Below are 18,183 nucleotides of genomic sequence, written 5' to 3'. Positions count from 1 at the left end.
GACAGCTGACCTTTGAACCGTCTCAGTATTACAATTAGGTGCACTTTACCAATAAGCTGGATAACGTTGGGGTGGTGAAAGTCCTTCATGTAGGCCGCTTCCTTCAAGCATTGCTCGATGTCACCTGATGAGGTGATGTCAGCTGGATACGCCGAAGCAATGACATCATCACGAGGTGAAGTCTAAACACGACACGAGCCAACGAAATTGAAAAAGGCGGGACTCACATTTCAGAACTTTGACCGCCACCTTCTGGACTTGAGAGTCGTCAGTCTTCAGGAAAGCCTCACGCACTGACCCGAACTCACCTACACACACATACACACGCTGTCAATCAACTGGATAGCAAGCTTGTACAGACCCCAATCACATGACGTCACAACTCCGCCCCCCTGACTGGAGTCGCCATATTGTCCGTCAGCTCGTCATGTTTACACATTACCGCTACCTACATGCCTCCTATTACGGCGTGTTTTTCTGCTCGTTAACATCAATAATCAAAATGGTGAAGGCGTGTGTGGCGGTCGGTTGCAGTAACAGAGAAGATAGACGGAGAGACTTGAAGTTCTACCGTATTCCAATAGACCCGAAGAGGAGAGCGATATGGACTGCTGCAATTCGACGAGAAAACTGGGCACTAAACGATCACCACAGACTATGTAGTAGTCATTTTATATCTGGTAAGATGCATTTAATATATATTTAGAGGGTTTTGGGCTGACGACCACAATTAAGATGATTGTGAGGCCAATCGCCGACAACATAGTTTCAAATTCAAGATGTTTATTTCTTCCACCATCATTATTTTTTGAATAATATTTAGCTAGTACCAAGTGAAAGAAGCTGGCCTCGTCTACGGATCATCAGTTAAACAGGGGTGTCCAAACTTTTTTGCAAAGGGGGCCAGATTTGGTGTGGTAAAAATGTGGGGGGCTACCTTGACTGATTTATGTAGAACAATATATTTAAACAAATTTTAGCAAGCCCTTCTGTGTGTCACATTTGCTTTATTATTATTATTTTTAATTCATAATTTCAACAATCTCGCCTTTGTGGCGTTCTCTTTCGACCCTCGGGCTCTTGCGAAATACTGCTGCTGTGAAATTAAACTAGCTTCAAGTTGCTTTAATTTCTCACTACGTATCTTCCTGTAATGTTGTCGTACATGTCATCGTGTCTTGTTTGTTAATATCGCGTCACACCGAACTCTTTGAAAACAGCGACTGTCTCTTTGCAAATGAGGCACAGTTGTTGCGTATTTTATTGAAGAAATAGTCCAATAAACACCTATCCTTGAAGCGTCGGCCATCGCAGTCAACTTTTTTTTTTTAATTGATTGTCGCCATTTTGGAAAATTGGAAGTAAAGGGTCACACGGGGTAATGTTGCTTAGAGTGCTGCTCTTAAAAGTTTTTCAAACTTTCGTGAGAATAGGCTGAGTTTCTGTGGACAAGATAGTTGTAGATATCAGGGTAGCAGAAGTCAGGCAGAGACGGCGAAGACAGCGGGTCGAAAAATATCGATTTAGGTATTTAATATGGATCTGGCGAATGGATCGACTGAAGCTTTTCCACATAACGCCTTTTATGCAACACATCCAATGAGTTTATAGCGTCTGAAAGAATAAAGAATAAATTGCACTATAAATTGCACGATAAATTGAGACCATTGAGAATACGGACACACAATGACGGACAATATGGCGGCACAATACAGCTACACGTCATTGTGTGACGTTGGTGATTGGGGTCTACACATCAGGAAATTAAAGATTAATTCACTATTACTGCCATTGACCGCAACAAAATTCAGCGAAAGAAAATTTTGAAGAATGAGTCTTTTAAGCATTTAAAAGAAGATATTCCTATCAAGCCACGACGACCTAACTCTCTATCAATAACTTTCTTAAGCATTCACAGTTTCTGTTTGCTTGTTTTTATGCGCTCACTGGATACCATTCAACATTCTTTTCAGGTGTCTGATCACCAGTGTCACTACAGATTACTTGAAAAAGTAATTTGAATCCTGATTACGCCTAAAAAGGGTAATCTAGTTACTTTACTGATTACTTTATTATCAAAGTATGTTACTTTTAAAAGTAATTTATCAGTTAGTTTTTACCAATTTTTCTCCCTCTGCCGCCTCAACATAAGAATGACAACAGAAAAATGTCATCGCATGTAATTGACTTTCCAGTCAATGAATTTAAAGGGGAAGAGAGTTCTTCACATAAGGCTTAATCTTCGAGTTAGCAGAGGTTTAATTACTCGATTGAGTTTATTTCAACCACCATTGACTCGCGCTAGCTTAGCCACTCCAGAGCCCTGAAACTAACAAATAACTGACAAACTGCTTGGAATTTGTTGAAATGAACTACACTGACTAATTAAACCCCCACTAACTCAAAGATTAAGCCTAATGTCAAAAATTCTGAACTTCGGGTTAGGGTTTAGGGGTTAACAGTATATCAGTGCCAATATAAAACAATGCAAACTGACCAAACAATAATCAACAACACACAAATGAATTGCACAGTGCCATAAACACAAAGGTGGGCGCGGATGCGCGCAGGCACAACTGCCGTATGCAGAAGCGGTCAATTTGGCCACAAAACGTGGCGGCAACTAAGCATTTTAGACTCAATCAGACTTAGAACACATACCGAAGATGCTAAACGAACACGTCACCTCATGGCATAAATGTGCAACACGAATATGATGTAAGCAATGCTTTCCAACTTGGATCGACATTGCGACATTGCAACGGCAAAGCTACAAAACAGCTGGGCATGTCAGGTGTCTATTATATCGCTGGAACCCTCCAGAATGAAGGCAAAATACTCACTTTCATTCATGGACGTACACAGGTCAACATTCCCTCGCACATCTCAACAAGCGGCGGCACTCGGCTTGAATGTGCACTTGCAATGACACACGCCTTTCTCAGTCCCAAAACACTTAGCGCGTGTGACTCGAGACCAAAACAGAAAGTAATTGTGAGCGGTTAGGCAGTTACCATGGAAACAAACACGTAGCGGGAACCTTTCTAGCATTTTCTATTTAAAATGCTCTACGTGCATGACCACAATATTCTTCATTATGAGGCAATAACAAAATTGTAACGCACACACAGACACTAAGGAAACTAACTTTAATCATGTAACTGGTTTGGAAAAATGAACGCATTACATCAGATTACAGTAAAGCGTTACTTTGTAATGTGTTAATGACCGTTACAACATATACAAGGAAGGATATACAGTATGTGCCGCTGCTTCGTGGTCACAATTTGGCATGTTTTTACGACCTACTGCATGGATGTCACCTCTCTCCACCTGCTGGGCATGGTCTTTGATTCTGTAAAGGCTCCCCTGTAAGTAATGTAACAAAAGTTCTGTAGGGTCTGGATCTGTGATGTCAGCAGAACTTACACCAGGCAAGGGTTACAGGGTCGAAAGGAGCCCTCCAGAGCAGAGCTCTACCTCTTTAGTCAAATAAATAAATAATTCAATTCAAAATGGCAGTAGTGCCCATTATCTGTATATGAAGGTAGCGCCGTGGATTACATATCATTTTCGCATGCACCGTCACTACCCGATTGTGATGGGCTACTGATCGCAATGGACTGCTACTGCACATGCGCGAACCGACGCAATTTTCTCTCGAGCAATGACTGCAGATATACAGATCCTTCTAAAAAAAATTGCATATTGTGATAAAGTTCCTTAGTTTCTGTATTGTACTGATAAACATTAGACTTCCATATATTTTAGATTCATTACACACAACTTAAGTAGTTCAATTCTTTTATTGGTTTAATATTAATGATTTTGGCAAAAAAAAAAAAAAAAAAAAATCCCTATCTCAAAAAATTAGCATATCATGAAAAGGTACTCTAAAGAAGCTACTAACCTAATCATCTGGATCAACGAATTAACTCAAACACCTGCAAAAGATTCCTGAGGCTTTTAAAAACTCCCAGCCTGGTTCATTACTCAAAACTGCAATCATGGGCAAGACTGCCGGCCTGACTGCTGTCCAGAAGGCCATCATTGACACCCTCAAGCAAGAGGCTCATACACAGAAAGAGATTTCTGAGTGAATAGGGTGTTTCCAGAGTGCTGTATCAAGGCACCTCAGTGGGAAGTCTGTGGGAAGGAAAAAGTGTGGCAGGAAACGCTGCACAACCAGAAGAGGTGACCGCACCCTGAGAAAGATTGTGGAGAAGGGCCGATTCCAGACCTTGGGGTACCTGCAGAAACAGCGGACAGAGTCTGGAGTAGAAACATCCAGAGCCACCGTGCACAGGCGTGTGCTGGAAATGGGCTACAGGTGCCACATTCCGAAGGTCAAGCCACTTTTAAACCTGAAACAGCGGCAGAGGCGCATGACCTGGGCTACAGAGAAGCAGCACTGGACTGTTGCCCAGTGGTCCATGGTACTTTTTTCAGATGAAAGCAAATTTTGCATGTCATTCGGAAATCAAGGTGCCAGAGTTTGGAGGAAGATTGGGGAAGCCTTGTATCTCAAATCATATCGTATCATGACGTACTCAGAGGTTCCCACCCCTAATGACAATGCCACTCTAATTAAATGAATCCTCGAAGCAGCCTAATTTGATTTGAAACTTTTTACTAATCCAATTACTTGAGTTAATCAATTAATCGTTGCAGTACTATTCTCGACTGTGCATGTGTGAAGGGATCATTTGTGCTTTTAGCAGCGCCCGCTGGCGAAATTCGTGGAAACGTAGTTAAATTTGTAACTTTCATTTTAACTGCTCTGCTGAGTCACATTTGAGATTTGTCACACAATGTGTGGTTACCTTTGCCCAACATGTGTCCGAGTACTAGCTGCCTCTCTGGGATGAGAACATCCTTCAGTTTGTTGTTGAGCTCCTTGCTGATACCTAGACTTCCCACTTGAGTGACACAAAGAGAAGATAGTGGGAGTGGCTAAATGAACACCTGACATGTTACTAAAAACCTCTGCAACGACGGGACCGAAACTCACGTGTCGAAATATTTGCGTCCCCGCCGTTTCTGTTGAAGGAACGAGCAGCAGTGAAGGACACGGGAGTGTCGGGGCCAGTAGGTGGAAAAACCCGACTGAAGACACGAGAGAAAAAAATCAAAATGTCACACCTGCCAACAAATAATGTTATTCTGATGACTTCCTGTATACCCAAAATGAGTTTCCTTTCCACGCCGTCTAGCAACAACAGAAAAAAGCAGCGCCGACACAGTCAGCGCTAAGAGAGCGAAAAGAACGCCTGCCCAAATGTGGTTCCGCTCCTTAGGGGCGCCTGCAGACACGGCCCAGCCACCTGCGTAGTCAACAACACATTCATTAGTGTAATATGAGCATGTGATGTGTTGAAAACACATTAAAATCCAAACATTTTCAAGGGTCTCAAGGAACTGGACAAGCCCTTATTATTTCATTGCGAAATCTAGCGGCATGGATAAAAACTACAGTCTAAATGAAATATTCTACACCTCGATCATTTTGATTCCCACGGAATACATAAAAATCTGCGGTGAAATCTGCAAACGCGAAATCGTAGTGAAGCAATATATTTTCATATAATCACATATATTTATTCATTGCTGTTCTGTTATTTTTCAGGTTTGTTCACAAAGTGCCTGTACTCCTTTCTGTAAACATTTGAACTCTTAATCGTTGAGGGGTACAGCGATGAGGGGACTTAGGTATTTATTAGGGCTGTCAAACGATTAAAATTTTTAATCGAGTTAATCACAGCTTAAAAATTAATTAATCGTAATTAATCGCAATTCTAACCATCTATAAAATATGCCATATTTTTCTGTAAATTATTGTTGGAATGGAAAGATAAGACACAAGACGGATATATACATTCAACATACTGTACATAAGTACTGTATTGTTTATTTTAACAATAAATCAGCAAAATGGCATTAACATTATTATCATTCTGTTAACGCAATCCATGAATTGACCAGATAGATCCATGGAAACCCCTCTTAATATTTTCGTTTTAATAAGAATTGTAAAATTTACGATAAAAAATAAACAAGTAGCTCGCCATTGTTGATGTCAACAATTACACAATGCTCATGGGTGCTGAAACCCATAAAATCAGTCGCACCCAAGCGCCAGCAGAGGGCGACAAAACACCAAAAAAAAACACAAGTAACAAGTGGACATGACACTGTGCTGTCATTTTAATCTGTTTGAGCGGGGCATGTGCGTTAAATGCGTCAAATATTTTAACGTGATTAATTAAAAGAATTACCGCCCGTTAACGCAATAATTTTGACAGCCCTAGTATTTATTGTTTTAACTCTGCACTTTTCCATCGTGTGCAATTCCATGTACCAGCCCCGGAGCCAGGGATGATTTACATTGGAACGATATATAAGATTCTGCCCTTCTTGGCTCTTTAGTCATCCAGAGAAGAAGCCTTTTTCCCTTATTCTGCCTCTGATGGGGTGGAGGACGAGGATTACAATGGGACTTTCTAAAAACATACTGTCCTGTCTTTTTTTTATCATTTGATACTTTCTTTCATGTTGAATACACGATTCATTATTTTACTTTGTTATGAACTGTGTGTCATCATCTTCTGTTTACTAAACAGAAGTAAAAAACCTGTAAGAAGAAAAAAAAAGACTTTTTTCTTCTTCTGCAGATTCCCAGAGGGAGTAATAAGTGAATGATTGTGTTTCGGTTAACGCGTTTCCGTTAACAAACACACCTGAAGTGGGCAGGACCACCACCGGGGAGCTCCAAGGTCCGCATCCCATAGCTGTACAGGCAGAAACCTGGACTGATGCATTGAAGAAGCGGCTAGCGCCTGACAGGCGAGCACGTGGCTCCTTAAAAAGCAGAGGTTCCTAGACAAACACAAAACAGGCATGTTAATCATGTTAAACATGTTTGGGGATGACGTGGCTCAGTGGTAGTGTAGTCATTCCCCAACCCAGAGGCCCCTGGTGCTACGTCATCAGTAGGTAGATGAGGAGACAGTGTAATGTGCTTTGAGGGCCTTAAAAGGTGGAAAGGCGCTATACAAGTGTAACACCATTTACCATAATCAGTGGCAGTCAATTAGCAACTTTCAGTACCATTAAAGAGCATACGACACCAGAAAAAAAGTCTTAAATGGCATTATTATGTGAATTAGAATCATATTTTGAGACGATTCGACCATATACAACAATTTAGCAAAGCACAGATGACGAGAAATTAGTCTTTTAATCTGCCGGTTAGCCACGCCTACAATTATAGGGCTTTAGCGTCCCCAACAGGTGGATGACGTCAGCGGTAGACTAGGCTCATTGGTTTTACTATTCAGCCCATTGATGGGGAATTGTTCAGAACGAGGAAAACGAGACGAAGAGAGCTGCAAAATGTCATTGTTTCAGTCTCTCTACTCCCAATATTTTTACAGGATATTCTTTTTATCCAAGTATTTTCCCCAATAGCTATATAAATGGCTTGAGAAGGACCAGTCAGCCCGTCGAGGGGGAACTATTCACAATGAGGAAAACGCGACGAAGAGAGCGGCAAAATGTCATTGTTTCTGTCTCTTTACTTCAATATTTTTACAGGATATTCTTTTTACCCAAGTACTTTCCCCAATTGCTAAATAAATGGCATGGTCATGACAAATAACTTGTGCTAAATGGAATATAAAATAATAAAAATCCATTTATTCAAGACGACATGGCAAAATTACTCCATAATGGTCAAAACAGTCAACTTTACCTTTACTGTCACACCTGCCGAACGATATTTTATGACACCTAAATCGGACATATGTCATTTCCCTTCCCCGGCTTCGGAGAATGTAAACAGACCAGAAGGAGTGACAGCTAGCCGACATGCTAACCCGAACCGAGGGATGTTTCAAAGTCTTCAAAGTGGAAAATCACACATAACTAGCCTGGATTATTTGACATGACGACCCGGTTGTCGAGTTTCTTTGCGGATCGGCAAACCGCCCGGCGGAGAGCAATTTACAGTTCGTTCCCTGGAGGAGGGTGGCTGGAATTGTTGTGTAGCTAACGTGCTAATAGCTAACTGCTAATGAGCGTGAGGATAGCTTTTTACATGCCTATCAATGATCAAACGTAAGTAGTCCTTTATTTAAAGGAATTTTATAGTGTTTACTTTGTAATCACTGTATTCGTATTTGACATAATACAAAACAAGATGTTTACTCACTTCCTTGTAAGTCCAATGGTCCCACAGTAAGTATCCACGGTGAATGGGAACCTTTTGAAACTCCAAAAAGGCGCATACGCCTAACCCGCATACAGAATGATTTTTCTGCAGCCGTTTGGCTGGCTTGATGCAAAAAATAAAAGTATTAATCCGCAAAATCAGCTGAATCCTTCGTCCTCATACACAACAGTACACTGTAGCGTGAAGAGGACGTCTTCTACCGTACACGTCACAGCGCCCTCCTCCTCAATGCGAGACCGAAGCCGGAAGTCACTCATTTTCCTGGCGCGGGATTAAAAAAACGAAATAAATATAGCGATCGCTTCCACACACATCCAAGCGGTCCATATCATTCAGGAGCATAAAATACCGCGTGTATTATGAAATAAACATGCTTTTTCGTGTCACAAGCACTTTAACGCTGATAGAGTTAAAATGGACTGGACTACAGAAATATGTCATTTACTGATTTGTTGCTTTTCTTTTTAATATAATTAAAAAGAAAAAAAATCCTTCCTTTTCACTAAAATAAAAAAACAATATAGAATTTTTATGTAAAATATATTTTTAATTAAATATAGTGGTACCTCTTCATACGAACACAATGACACACGATCCTTTCGACATCCGCCATAAAATTTTACTAATCATTTCTGGACATATGATGACATGAAAGACGAAGATTTACAACTGTCGCAATTTCATTGTTTTCCTGCAAGATAGCAGCAAGGTGGATTTTCTTGTGAGAGAAATCAACATGGGTCCCAGGAAGGTTAGTGAAGGTGTTGAAAAAAAAAAAAGGTAAAAGGTGACACCATTGAAATTAAGATGGAAATCATAGAAAAATATGAGCGTGGTGTGCGCGTCAGTAAACTGGCTTGAGGATTAGACCGTAATATGTCTAAGATTTTGACGGTCCTCCTCAGACCTCCCCATCCATCCATTCATTATCTACCGCTTAATCCGGGTTGCGGGTGGCAGCAGCTTTAGCAGGGAAGCCCAGACTTCCCTCTCCCCAGCTACTTCAACCAGCTCCTCTGGCGGAATCCCAAAGCGTTCCCAGGACTGTCAAGAGACATAGTCTCTCCAGCATGTCCTGGGTCGTCCCCGGAGCCCCCAGCCGGTGGGACATGCCCGGAAAACCTCTCCTGGGAGATGTCCAGGAGGCATCCGAACCAGATGCCCGAGCCGCCTCAACTGGCTCCCCTCACTGCGGAGTAGCGGCTCGACACAGAGTCCTTCCCGGACGACCAAGCTTCTCACCTTATCTCTAAGGGAGAGCCCAGAAACCTTGCGGAGGAAACTCATTTTGGCCGCTTGTATCCGGGATCTTGTTCTTTCGATCACGACCCACAGCTCGTGACCATAGGTGAGGGTAGGAACGTAGATCAACTGGTAAATTGAGCGCTTCGCCTTTCGGCTCAGCTCCTTCTTCACCACTATGCAACGGTGCAGAGTCTGCCACATTAGAACCCGATTCATTAAATTATTATATTATTGTTATTCCAATTTGTATTTATAATTTATTTGTTTAGCTATGTGTAACTGCTATTTGTAATAGTACCTGCAGCATTTAGCATAGGTTTTTGGGCTGTGAAACGAATTAATCGAATTATAATGTATTCTCATGGGAAAATCCCGTTCGACATACGACCATTTCGTCTTAGAACTAGGTCCTGGAATGAATTAAAGTCATATGGAGAGGTACCATGAATTACTTTTGATTAAATAAAAGAGGATTGTAAGTTTTTCTGTGTTAAAAAGAAAAAATTCTTAAAAAGAAGTATGAAATAAAAATTATAAAATTACTTTGAAAGACGTATATTTAGTGGGTCCTCCTCACAGTTCTGCCGGTCTTTTAAGTTTTTGGAGTTTGCATGTTCTAACCATGCCTGCATGGGTTCTCTTCGGGTACTCGGGGTTTCTACAGGTATCAGCAAATCTCATTTAATGCCACTTTTAACTAATTTAATGCGCATGCCCAACTGCAGACAGCTTCACACACACAAAGTGTAATTAGAGTTGTCCAATCATGACTTTTTAAATAATAACCGATATCCCTATATTGTCCAACTCCAAAACTTCGATACAAATACCAAACTGATACTGATATATGCAGTCGTGGTCTTAACATATTATGGCTAATTGTTCTGTGATGCACCACTGGATACTTTGATAATGATAAATGTAACAACTTCAAGGTTTTCCAATAAGCATTGTGAAAAATAAGAACAACTTCAACTGAAGTTATGGAAAAAGTGCCTATATTGTATCACTATATTTATTGTAGAAATCAAAATAGTGCAAACATCTATTTTAGGATCAAGTAAAAGTGCAAAGTGCCAAAAAAGCCACTGCTATATCACATACGGCTCACACAGTGGTTCTGGCTCAAAATAACACCAAAGGCACACAGCTTCAGTACATTGAATGAGGTATGTAATGAGTTTATAATTCATTATTTTTCAATGTATAGTTCAGTAATTTTTGCACCATGAATGCAAATAGTCCGCTCACATAACAAATCTCAAGCATCTTAGTTTGGAGACATCTAATGGTCAATAAGCATAAATGCTGTGCAAAGCTGTGAACAGTCCTTGTACAAAGGCAGTAGGCTTCTACAGTCACTTTGAAGGCAACATGCATTTGGCCAAAGACCTATCCAATATCATTTATAAAAAAAAAAAAAGCGTTTATCAGGTTGATGTTATCGCGTACCCGATAGTATGGGCTCTTTTATTCCTTAATGGTCTTATCTTATCCGGGTATCCTATAATAATATGATATAAAAGTGTGATATAAAAGTTTTTTGAACCCTCAGGTTTCCATTATTTTAAATGTTGCAAACATTTAGTGTAATGCTTTTTAAGGCCTGAATTTGGACAATGACATTTAATGCTTTTTAATGACCTGCAAAAACCCTGGTACTCTGGCTTTGTCCCACATCCCAAAAACATGCATGGTAGGCTGTTTGAACACTCCAACTTGTCTGTAGGTGTGAGTGTGTGCATGCCCTGTGACTGGCTGGCAACCAGTTCAGGGTGTATGTACCCTGCCTCCTGCCCATTGTTAACTGCACTCCCGCGACCAACGTGAGGATAAGCGGTATGGAAGATGAATGAATGAATATATTTAGTATATTCCCTTAAAATATAAAGAATATTTTGTTTCTGCCTTTGTTTTTTTCATTGGAAAATGCAAAGCAAATAAAATGGTTAAAAATAACTGTATTTACACATTCATTTTTTAATTAAATAAAAAACAATTTTTGTGTTGTTTTCCTTATTAAAAATAAAATATAGATTTTATAAAAGGATTTAAAAGTATTTAAAAAAAAGATTTAATTACCATTTCTTTAAAAAATAAATCCCATTCTAAGACATGGATGGATTTTTTTCTTAAAAAAGTGAGAAAATTCGACGGGTCAGTTTATAGTCCACAAATTAGGGTAGTAACTAGAGGTGGCAATCTTTTGGCACCTAACGATTCGATTACGATTCAGAGGTTCCGATTCGATTATAAATCGATTATTGATGTTAACACCACAAACCCCCCAGACCCTCATGCTTTTAATGTTTTATACATTAGTTTCAAATTTGTTCAAAAATCCTCTCAGGCTAAACCAAACAAATATTTCAGCATAATGTTAACCGTTTAAAACAGTAAATAAAATACTCAAGTCCCATTCTGTATCAGCAGCTTTAAACTAAATTCAATAAATTTAATGATGTGAATCGTTAAAGTTGTTAAAATTATCCCGTTATTCCATAATTTCACTTCTGTCTACTTTCGACATGTCAAAGTTTTAAAAATGTTTCATCATTTAAAGATGGATTCAAGTTAGGATTTTGCCAATTTGGGAGTATTTTAGATCAAAAGTTTATTAAATTAGGTTCGCTACAACAGAGCCTTCAAGAGAAGTCTACTGCTTTAAGATGGCGGCTGTTAACAAAGCGCAACTACTAAATGGCAAGTCTGTCCTTTTGCATCTAGTTCTTTTTACATGTTCTACCGGCGCTGTCGTCTGTCATTTTGCATCTAGTTCTGCATGTATGTGATATCTACTATAGCCGTATGTGGCCGTATGTTTGTAGCAACTAGCAACTGGGCATTGTTTGAAGCAGCTGTCGGCCGCAGTCAGGTATTATTGTTTTTTTTTTTGTTTTTTTTTATCTAGCGGAATGAGTTGAACATGATATTTACTCTCGGTCCGTTCCTCATTGCGTCCCGAAGACTGCGCTGACTGCGTTTTAGATCTGCTTTACCTGGTGTAATTTAATAATCGGAATTTGGATTTTTGTGAATCTTTCTTGAATCTTCCACGGCCGAATCGCGAATAATCTCAGAATCGGAAATTTCGCACGCCTCTAGTAGTAACTATTCTCTTCAACTGCCATTGATGGCGATAGACGTCCGATCCATTTGAAGTAGGAGGATTGACAATGAATGAACAGAATTCACAGCAGAAGGATGGCATGATTAGATGTCTACTGTAACAGCACTAAAAGAGTGAAGAGGAAAAACAAATTCATGCAGTTTTAAGGTTTTTAAACAATTTACCAACAATCAGAATTATTCGATGAACAATCTCATCTAATCCAACAATGAGTTCACCTGTTGCTCCCCTCCTAGAATCCATTGCACCTTGTAGGCTAGCAGCTCTCCCTTGAGCACCTCCTTCTGAAGCTCTGCCCACTCCAGGCTGAGCTGCTCTTCTGACAGATGGAAGGTTAAATTCCTCGGGGCGGCGGATGGCACTGCGAGGACAACGGACAAAAGTGGCGCCACACATATAGTATGACCGACCAACCGGCCCGTCGTGAACCGAGAACGCCAGCTCACCCGACTCGGGCGTGAGGAAGCGCGTCCAGGTCGAGAAGGGCGACGCTCCAACCTCGTTGCGGCAGGAAACACGGGTGCTGTAATTAGAGTGGCAGGCCAGACCAGAGAGGACGTGAGCGTGTGGAGGGACGGGCACTGTTATGGATAACTCGGAGAAAACGGCGCCACTGGAGGACAGGCGTTGCAGCTGAGAAAGAAACGGACGTCAGAAGTCATTACAACGTGCTAACACAAGGTGGGACTGGCTGGTAAGATGCAATGAAGTCACAACAACATTCAATGTTTTTTTTTTTTTTTTTTTAATTACGACTGTTACAGTTATATGAAAATCTGGGCACATCTGACATTATCATTACTTTCATTTATAAATCATTGGATGTTTGGATCTGCAACTTCATTTTGATTAATGCTGCAACGATTAATCGATTAACTTGAGTAATTTGATTTAGAAAAAAAAAAAAAAGTTTCAAATCAAATTTTGCTGCTTTGAGGATTCATTTAATGGCGTACCGCAAGCAACACGTCACTTCCGCTCATTAATATTCATGACATGAGCTACTGTTGCTAAGTAGGGACAAGCTAACGTTTGTCCCTAATAGGAAATGAATGGAAATCGTGTACGAAGGAGATGTTTACAGAGCTAATCCTACCAATTCTCTCCGAAAATGATGTGCCTGGTGCCAAATTGACTGGTAAATATGTGGAAGAACATAAAAATGTTGAGTTAAAGAGATGGCTTTAGTGTCGAAGGCTGAAAAAGACGAAAAAAAACGAGCCGACCTAAGCATAGCTTTAGCTTATTTATCAACGCGACTGACAATGACATTCTCCTGTTTCAACAAGCTATCCTTTACCATCAGCCCTGTCTTTCTTATATATCCTCTGGTTGTCCTACGTCTCTTACCGTTCTTGGGGGTAATTTAGTTAGCTTTGTTTAGCGATCGCAAATGCTACTCAGTGACAGCCAACGAACACTTTTAATTTTTTCATTGATAACACATCTTAATCCAATAATTTATTTACACTTCCCCCTTACTTAAGTTGTTTATATATAAGCATTGCAAATAAACGTTAGCATTTCATAGCACTTAGACTAGCGGACTTTAGCTATGCAAGTTAGCCAATTGTTCTTTTGATGTACTTAGATACTCTTTTATTAATTTTTTATACCGTTTAAGGCTAAGCTCGGGTATTTTAATATATTTTTAAATGTATTTATTGCTCTGGTGAAATTAAAGCGCAATCCTGCCTAGTTTGAAAAAACACTTTGAAATTTTATTTTGTATTGACATTTAATGCTCTTTTGAAAGTGCAATCTTATCAAGCCTTTGTTTTAATCCTCCTAAAATTGATTCTGCAACGCATTAAATGTTTCTAATCCGATTACTAAATTATTCGAACTAACTAGTTGATAGATTAACAAAAAACTTAAACAATTGAAAGCTGAAGCCCCAATTTTGATATATCAAAAAAATAACAAAGCAGCATTTCAGTATTAGACAAACAGAACATGTGCAATATGCAAAACAAAATTACACCAGTGCAAAAATGTGGCACTGGGCACCCTTGTCATTAAAATATTAGCACTAGTCCCTGCCAGTGGATCAATGACTTTCTAGTCAACTGACCCAAGCACGTGAAGTTGGGTCCCCACCTCTCCTCCATCCAAATGCTCACCATCGGCTCTCTCCAGGCTGCATGCTGAGCCCACTACTAGACTCATGCATCTGTTTCAGGTCTGCAAGTGTACGGACCAGAGGAGAGACGTATGCAGTGGGCATTGGCCAACACGGCCCGCAAGCAGTCAGTCCACATTGGAGCTGAGCAGAGCGGACATGTACTTTATAAAATTTGGGGTAAGGAACTTATTCTGGACTTCTGACAGCACAAAATTACCCTTGCCCCTTATATTCATCAACTGCAAAACCGTGGAACAAGTGGAATTCTTCAAATTCCTTGGGGTTCACATCTCTGCTGACCTCTTCTGGGCAACCAACACCACCGCACAGGTTATGAGGGCGCAGCAAAGATTACACTTCCTGAGCGTACACAAGAGGAAGCAACTCGACACGAAACTGCTGGTGACCTTTTACCGGTCAGCCATTGAGAGTTTGCTGACCTATGCTTTGTCAGTGTGGCACTAAAACTCCACAAAGGCAGGCAGGAGAAGACTGCAGAGGGTGATCAAAACGGAACAAAAGGTCCTAGGTTGTCCATTTCCTCCCGTGTCCACCATCTACAACTCTCGTTGCCAAGGAAGGGCAACAGGCATCATAAAAGACGATGCACATCTCTGCTTCCACCTCTTCAACCTGTTGCTCTTTGGTAGGCGCTACAAGGCCACACCGGCCAAAACAAATACACAAAGTTTTTTAAAAGTGCAAAGGCTGAGTTTGAAAAATAAATCAATAGGATGATACTCTTCAAAAGCTTTAAATAAGGACGATTTGGACGAGTTTTAGACTATCAACTATATAAAGTTTTTTTTTTTGGAGTGTTGATGATTAATTAAAAGGATCCTCGATCTTAAAGACATGTAGGCTCTAATAAATCTCAATTGTTCTCTTGTACTGAAATATGTTGTTAGAAACATTACATTTTAAATCAATGGCGAGATTTAGTACATATTTTAACCGATAGTTGGCGCCATGTTTTGCGGGCTCGGAGTGATGACGTAAATGGGACATTTCCAATTGTAAGCAACAATTGTGTATTGCTGCCTAAACTCGCAAAGTAAAATGCCACGATGTGCTGCTTTAGGATGCAATTTCCAGTCAGATGGAAACAAGAGGAGTGACGTTGGTCTCACTCTCCACAGATTTCCTATTGACAAGAAGAGGAGAACGGTTTGGGAAAATGCCAGTAGACTGACAAAACTTCCCAAAGACCCAAGGCTTTGTTCTCGCCATTCTTCTCCCACTGCGTTCGAGGCTTTTAGTCGACGACAACTTATGAAACAGCTCACTGGAGAGGCTTGATATACAGTAAGCGAAGACTAAAATCAAATGCTGTTCCAACTATTTTCCCTCACAAGACGCCTCAACGTGCCTCGGATATCGAGTGAAATGCGCGCAATAAAGCGCCAAAGACAAGACACAGGCCGCTCTCTTAAGCAGCCAAGCCGCTCCTGTCGCTACAGTGGTAGGCAAACCTTCGGGCGTACCACTAGTCATAGAGGAAGCTAATAATTCACCTCTACTGTCAGTTCATCAGGAAGTAAGTGTGTCTGTTCAGTATTCACCTATTAACCTAATATGAGTGATGCTGCCACTCAAACTGATCCAGACACATCCGATGCAGCGGTAGTGGCCAGCTGATGCACACCGAGCACTTAATATGGACCACCCCTATGTAGCTAAACGGGAGGTGGATGTACAAGGCATGGAGGACACTCGAATTTAATGACGACAGTCAGCCACGACACAATTCCAATCCTGACTATCACATGTGTGCATTCATAGTTTTATTACCTTCAGTGAGAGTTTATAATGTCAATAGTCATGAAAATAAAAATGCAGGAATGACAAGGTGTGTTCAAACTTTTGGCCTGTACTGTATGTAAAGCACATGACAGTTCTGGATGCTAACAATATACATAATTACATTGGAATAAGTTTGATCACGCAATAGCTCACCTTGAAGATCTGCTCACAAAAACTGGAGTTCTCGACAGCATACACTCTCTCGCTCCGTTGTCATTGAGACGTACTTGTCGCACGTACACCAACAGTTTTGCCCAACTATTGTCTAATCAGGTATTTCCTGCTCTGCATTTTCCCTTTGCTGCTCGTCTTGTGAACGACCGACAGTGCTGTCGTGCTCTTCACTTTTCTGGTGTGGTTCAAATTGGAAGAGCAGAACCGCCGACACGTTGGGGTGGCTAACGAGTGGCATGCTTTTTTTTTTTTTTTTCACGCTGGAAGTTCGGCAGCGGGCCATGTGATGTCATCGCACTGCGACGTCAAAAAGAATGGCGGCCTATCAGTTAAAATAATTTTACAAATTTTATTAAAATGAAAACATTAAGAGGGGTTTTAATATCAAATTATTATAACTCATACTAACATTTATCTTTTAACAATTACATGTTTTTAAGATCAAGGGTCCCTTTAAAATGTTTATTTTTTTGCCACACCTTAAGACTAACTAATAGTCTTGTCAAGATTCCTGCCAGCCTCTCCCACTTATAATGGACTGTACATCTACTGTATCACCATCCAGGGCACGGCAAAATGACTATCCAAACGCAAGTGTGTGCGCTACCTGGACAATGCAGCTGGACAATTCCGAGTGGCCTGTGAATCCTGGTTGCCATAACAAAAAAGCGGTATCTTCTTCCATCTTGGTAACCCTCAGCGTAACGGGAGCCGCTGGCAATGCTGACACAAACCAAGATGTCTGATCACTAAACTCCGCCCCATTACACATGACACTAATGCAGGTCTCACCTTTGATGTAAACCGTTCCGGTTCTAGACACGGAAATCCCGCGGGCGTTCCGGGCCTCACAGTAGAACTTGATTGTGTTGTTGACACCTGCAACACGACATCAATGTGACGGTCTCAATGGCTAATGCGAGTGGTCACGGTCTTACCCGGGACCCGAAGAACTGAGGGGGACGATTTGGCGGGACCCTCCCGGATGCCTCCCAGCCACCAAAGAACCTCCACGGGCTCGGGTGGTCCGACGGCGCCACAGGTTAGGTTGAAGGGTTCACCGGGAAGCGTGGACACGTCTTGCGGTTCTTGGACAAAATGCGGGACGCCTGAAAAAGATGAGCATGATGGCCCCTCCGTTTTTTTTTGGGGGGGGGGGGGGGGGGGGGGGGCTGCATGAGACCGCTATTATCATTTGATTCTCACCTTTAACTATCATCGATGAATTCTTTGGAGACACTGTTGACCTCAAATTTGCGTAATTAAGAATCTTTCTGGGAAATATTCTTATTTTTAATTTAAAGAGATACACGACATCGTCATCTCCATCTAAGCCAGTGCTTCTCAATTATTTTCTGTTACGCCCCCCCAGGAAGACCTAAACGTTTCGCGCCCCCCCCTAACTCTGCCGCCACTGTAAATATACTGTAGTATCATTTGTCTATAAAATTCCTATTATTATATAAGTACACCTCT

General features: G+C 40.9%; 1 protein-coding gene across 1 annotated transcript in view; it reads right to left on the bottom strand.

The window, feature by feature from the left end:
* tyro3 (TYRO3 protein tyrosine kinase) overlaps positions 1-18,183 on the bottom strand; it is a 46,811-nt gene that overhangs the window by 18,512 nt on the left and 10,116 nt on the right. Inside the window, exons 4-14 of the mRNA XM_057858684.1 lie at positions 17,646-17,816; positions 17,500-17,586; positions 17,315-17,430; positions 13,052-13,238; positions 12,824-12,966; positions 6,738-6,876; positions 5,183-5,324; positions 5,012-5,106; positions 4,824-4,919; positions 228-308; positions 50-142 (exon numbers count right to left, since the gene is read on the bottom strand). Coding sequence (XP_057714667.1) covers positions 50-142; positions 228-308; positions 4,824-4,919; positions 5,012-5,106; positions 5,183-5,324; positions 6,738-6,876; positions 12,824-12,966; positions 13,052-13,238; positions 17,315-17,430; positions 17,500-17,586; positions 17,646-17,816 — 1,350 coding nt within the window. The remainder of the gene's footprint in view (positions 1-49; positions 143-227; positions 309-4,823; positions 4,920-5,011; positions 5,107-5,182; positions 5,325-6,737; positions 6,877-12,823; positions 12,967-13,051; positions 13,239-17,314; positions 17,431-17,499; positions 17,587-17,645; positions 17,817-18,183) is intronic.

Source organism: Corythoichthys intestinalis, chromosome 15 (assembly GCF_030265065.1).
Source record: "Corythoichthys intestinalis isolate RoL2023-P3 chromosome 15, ASM3026506v1, whole genome shotgun sequence".
NCBI lineage: Eukaryota > Metazoa > Chordata > Actinopteri > Syngnathiformes > Syngnathidae > Corythoichthys > Corythoichthys intestinalis.
The sequence above is the reverse complement of the archived record's forward strand: the minus strand, read 5'-3'. Positions and strand labels throughout refer to the sequence as shown.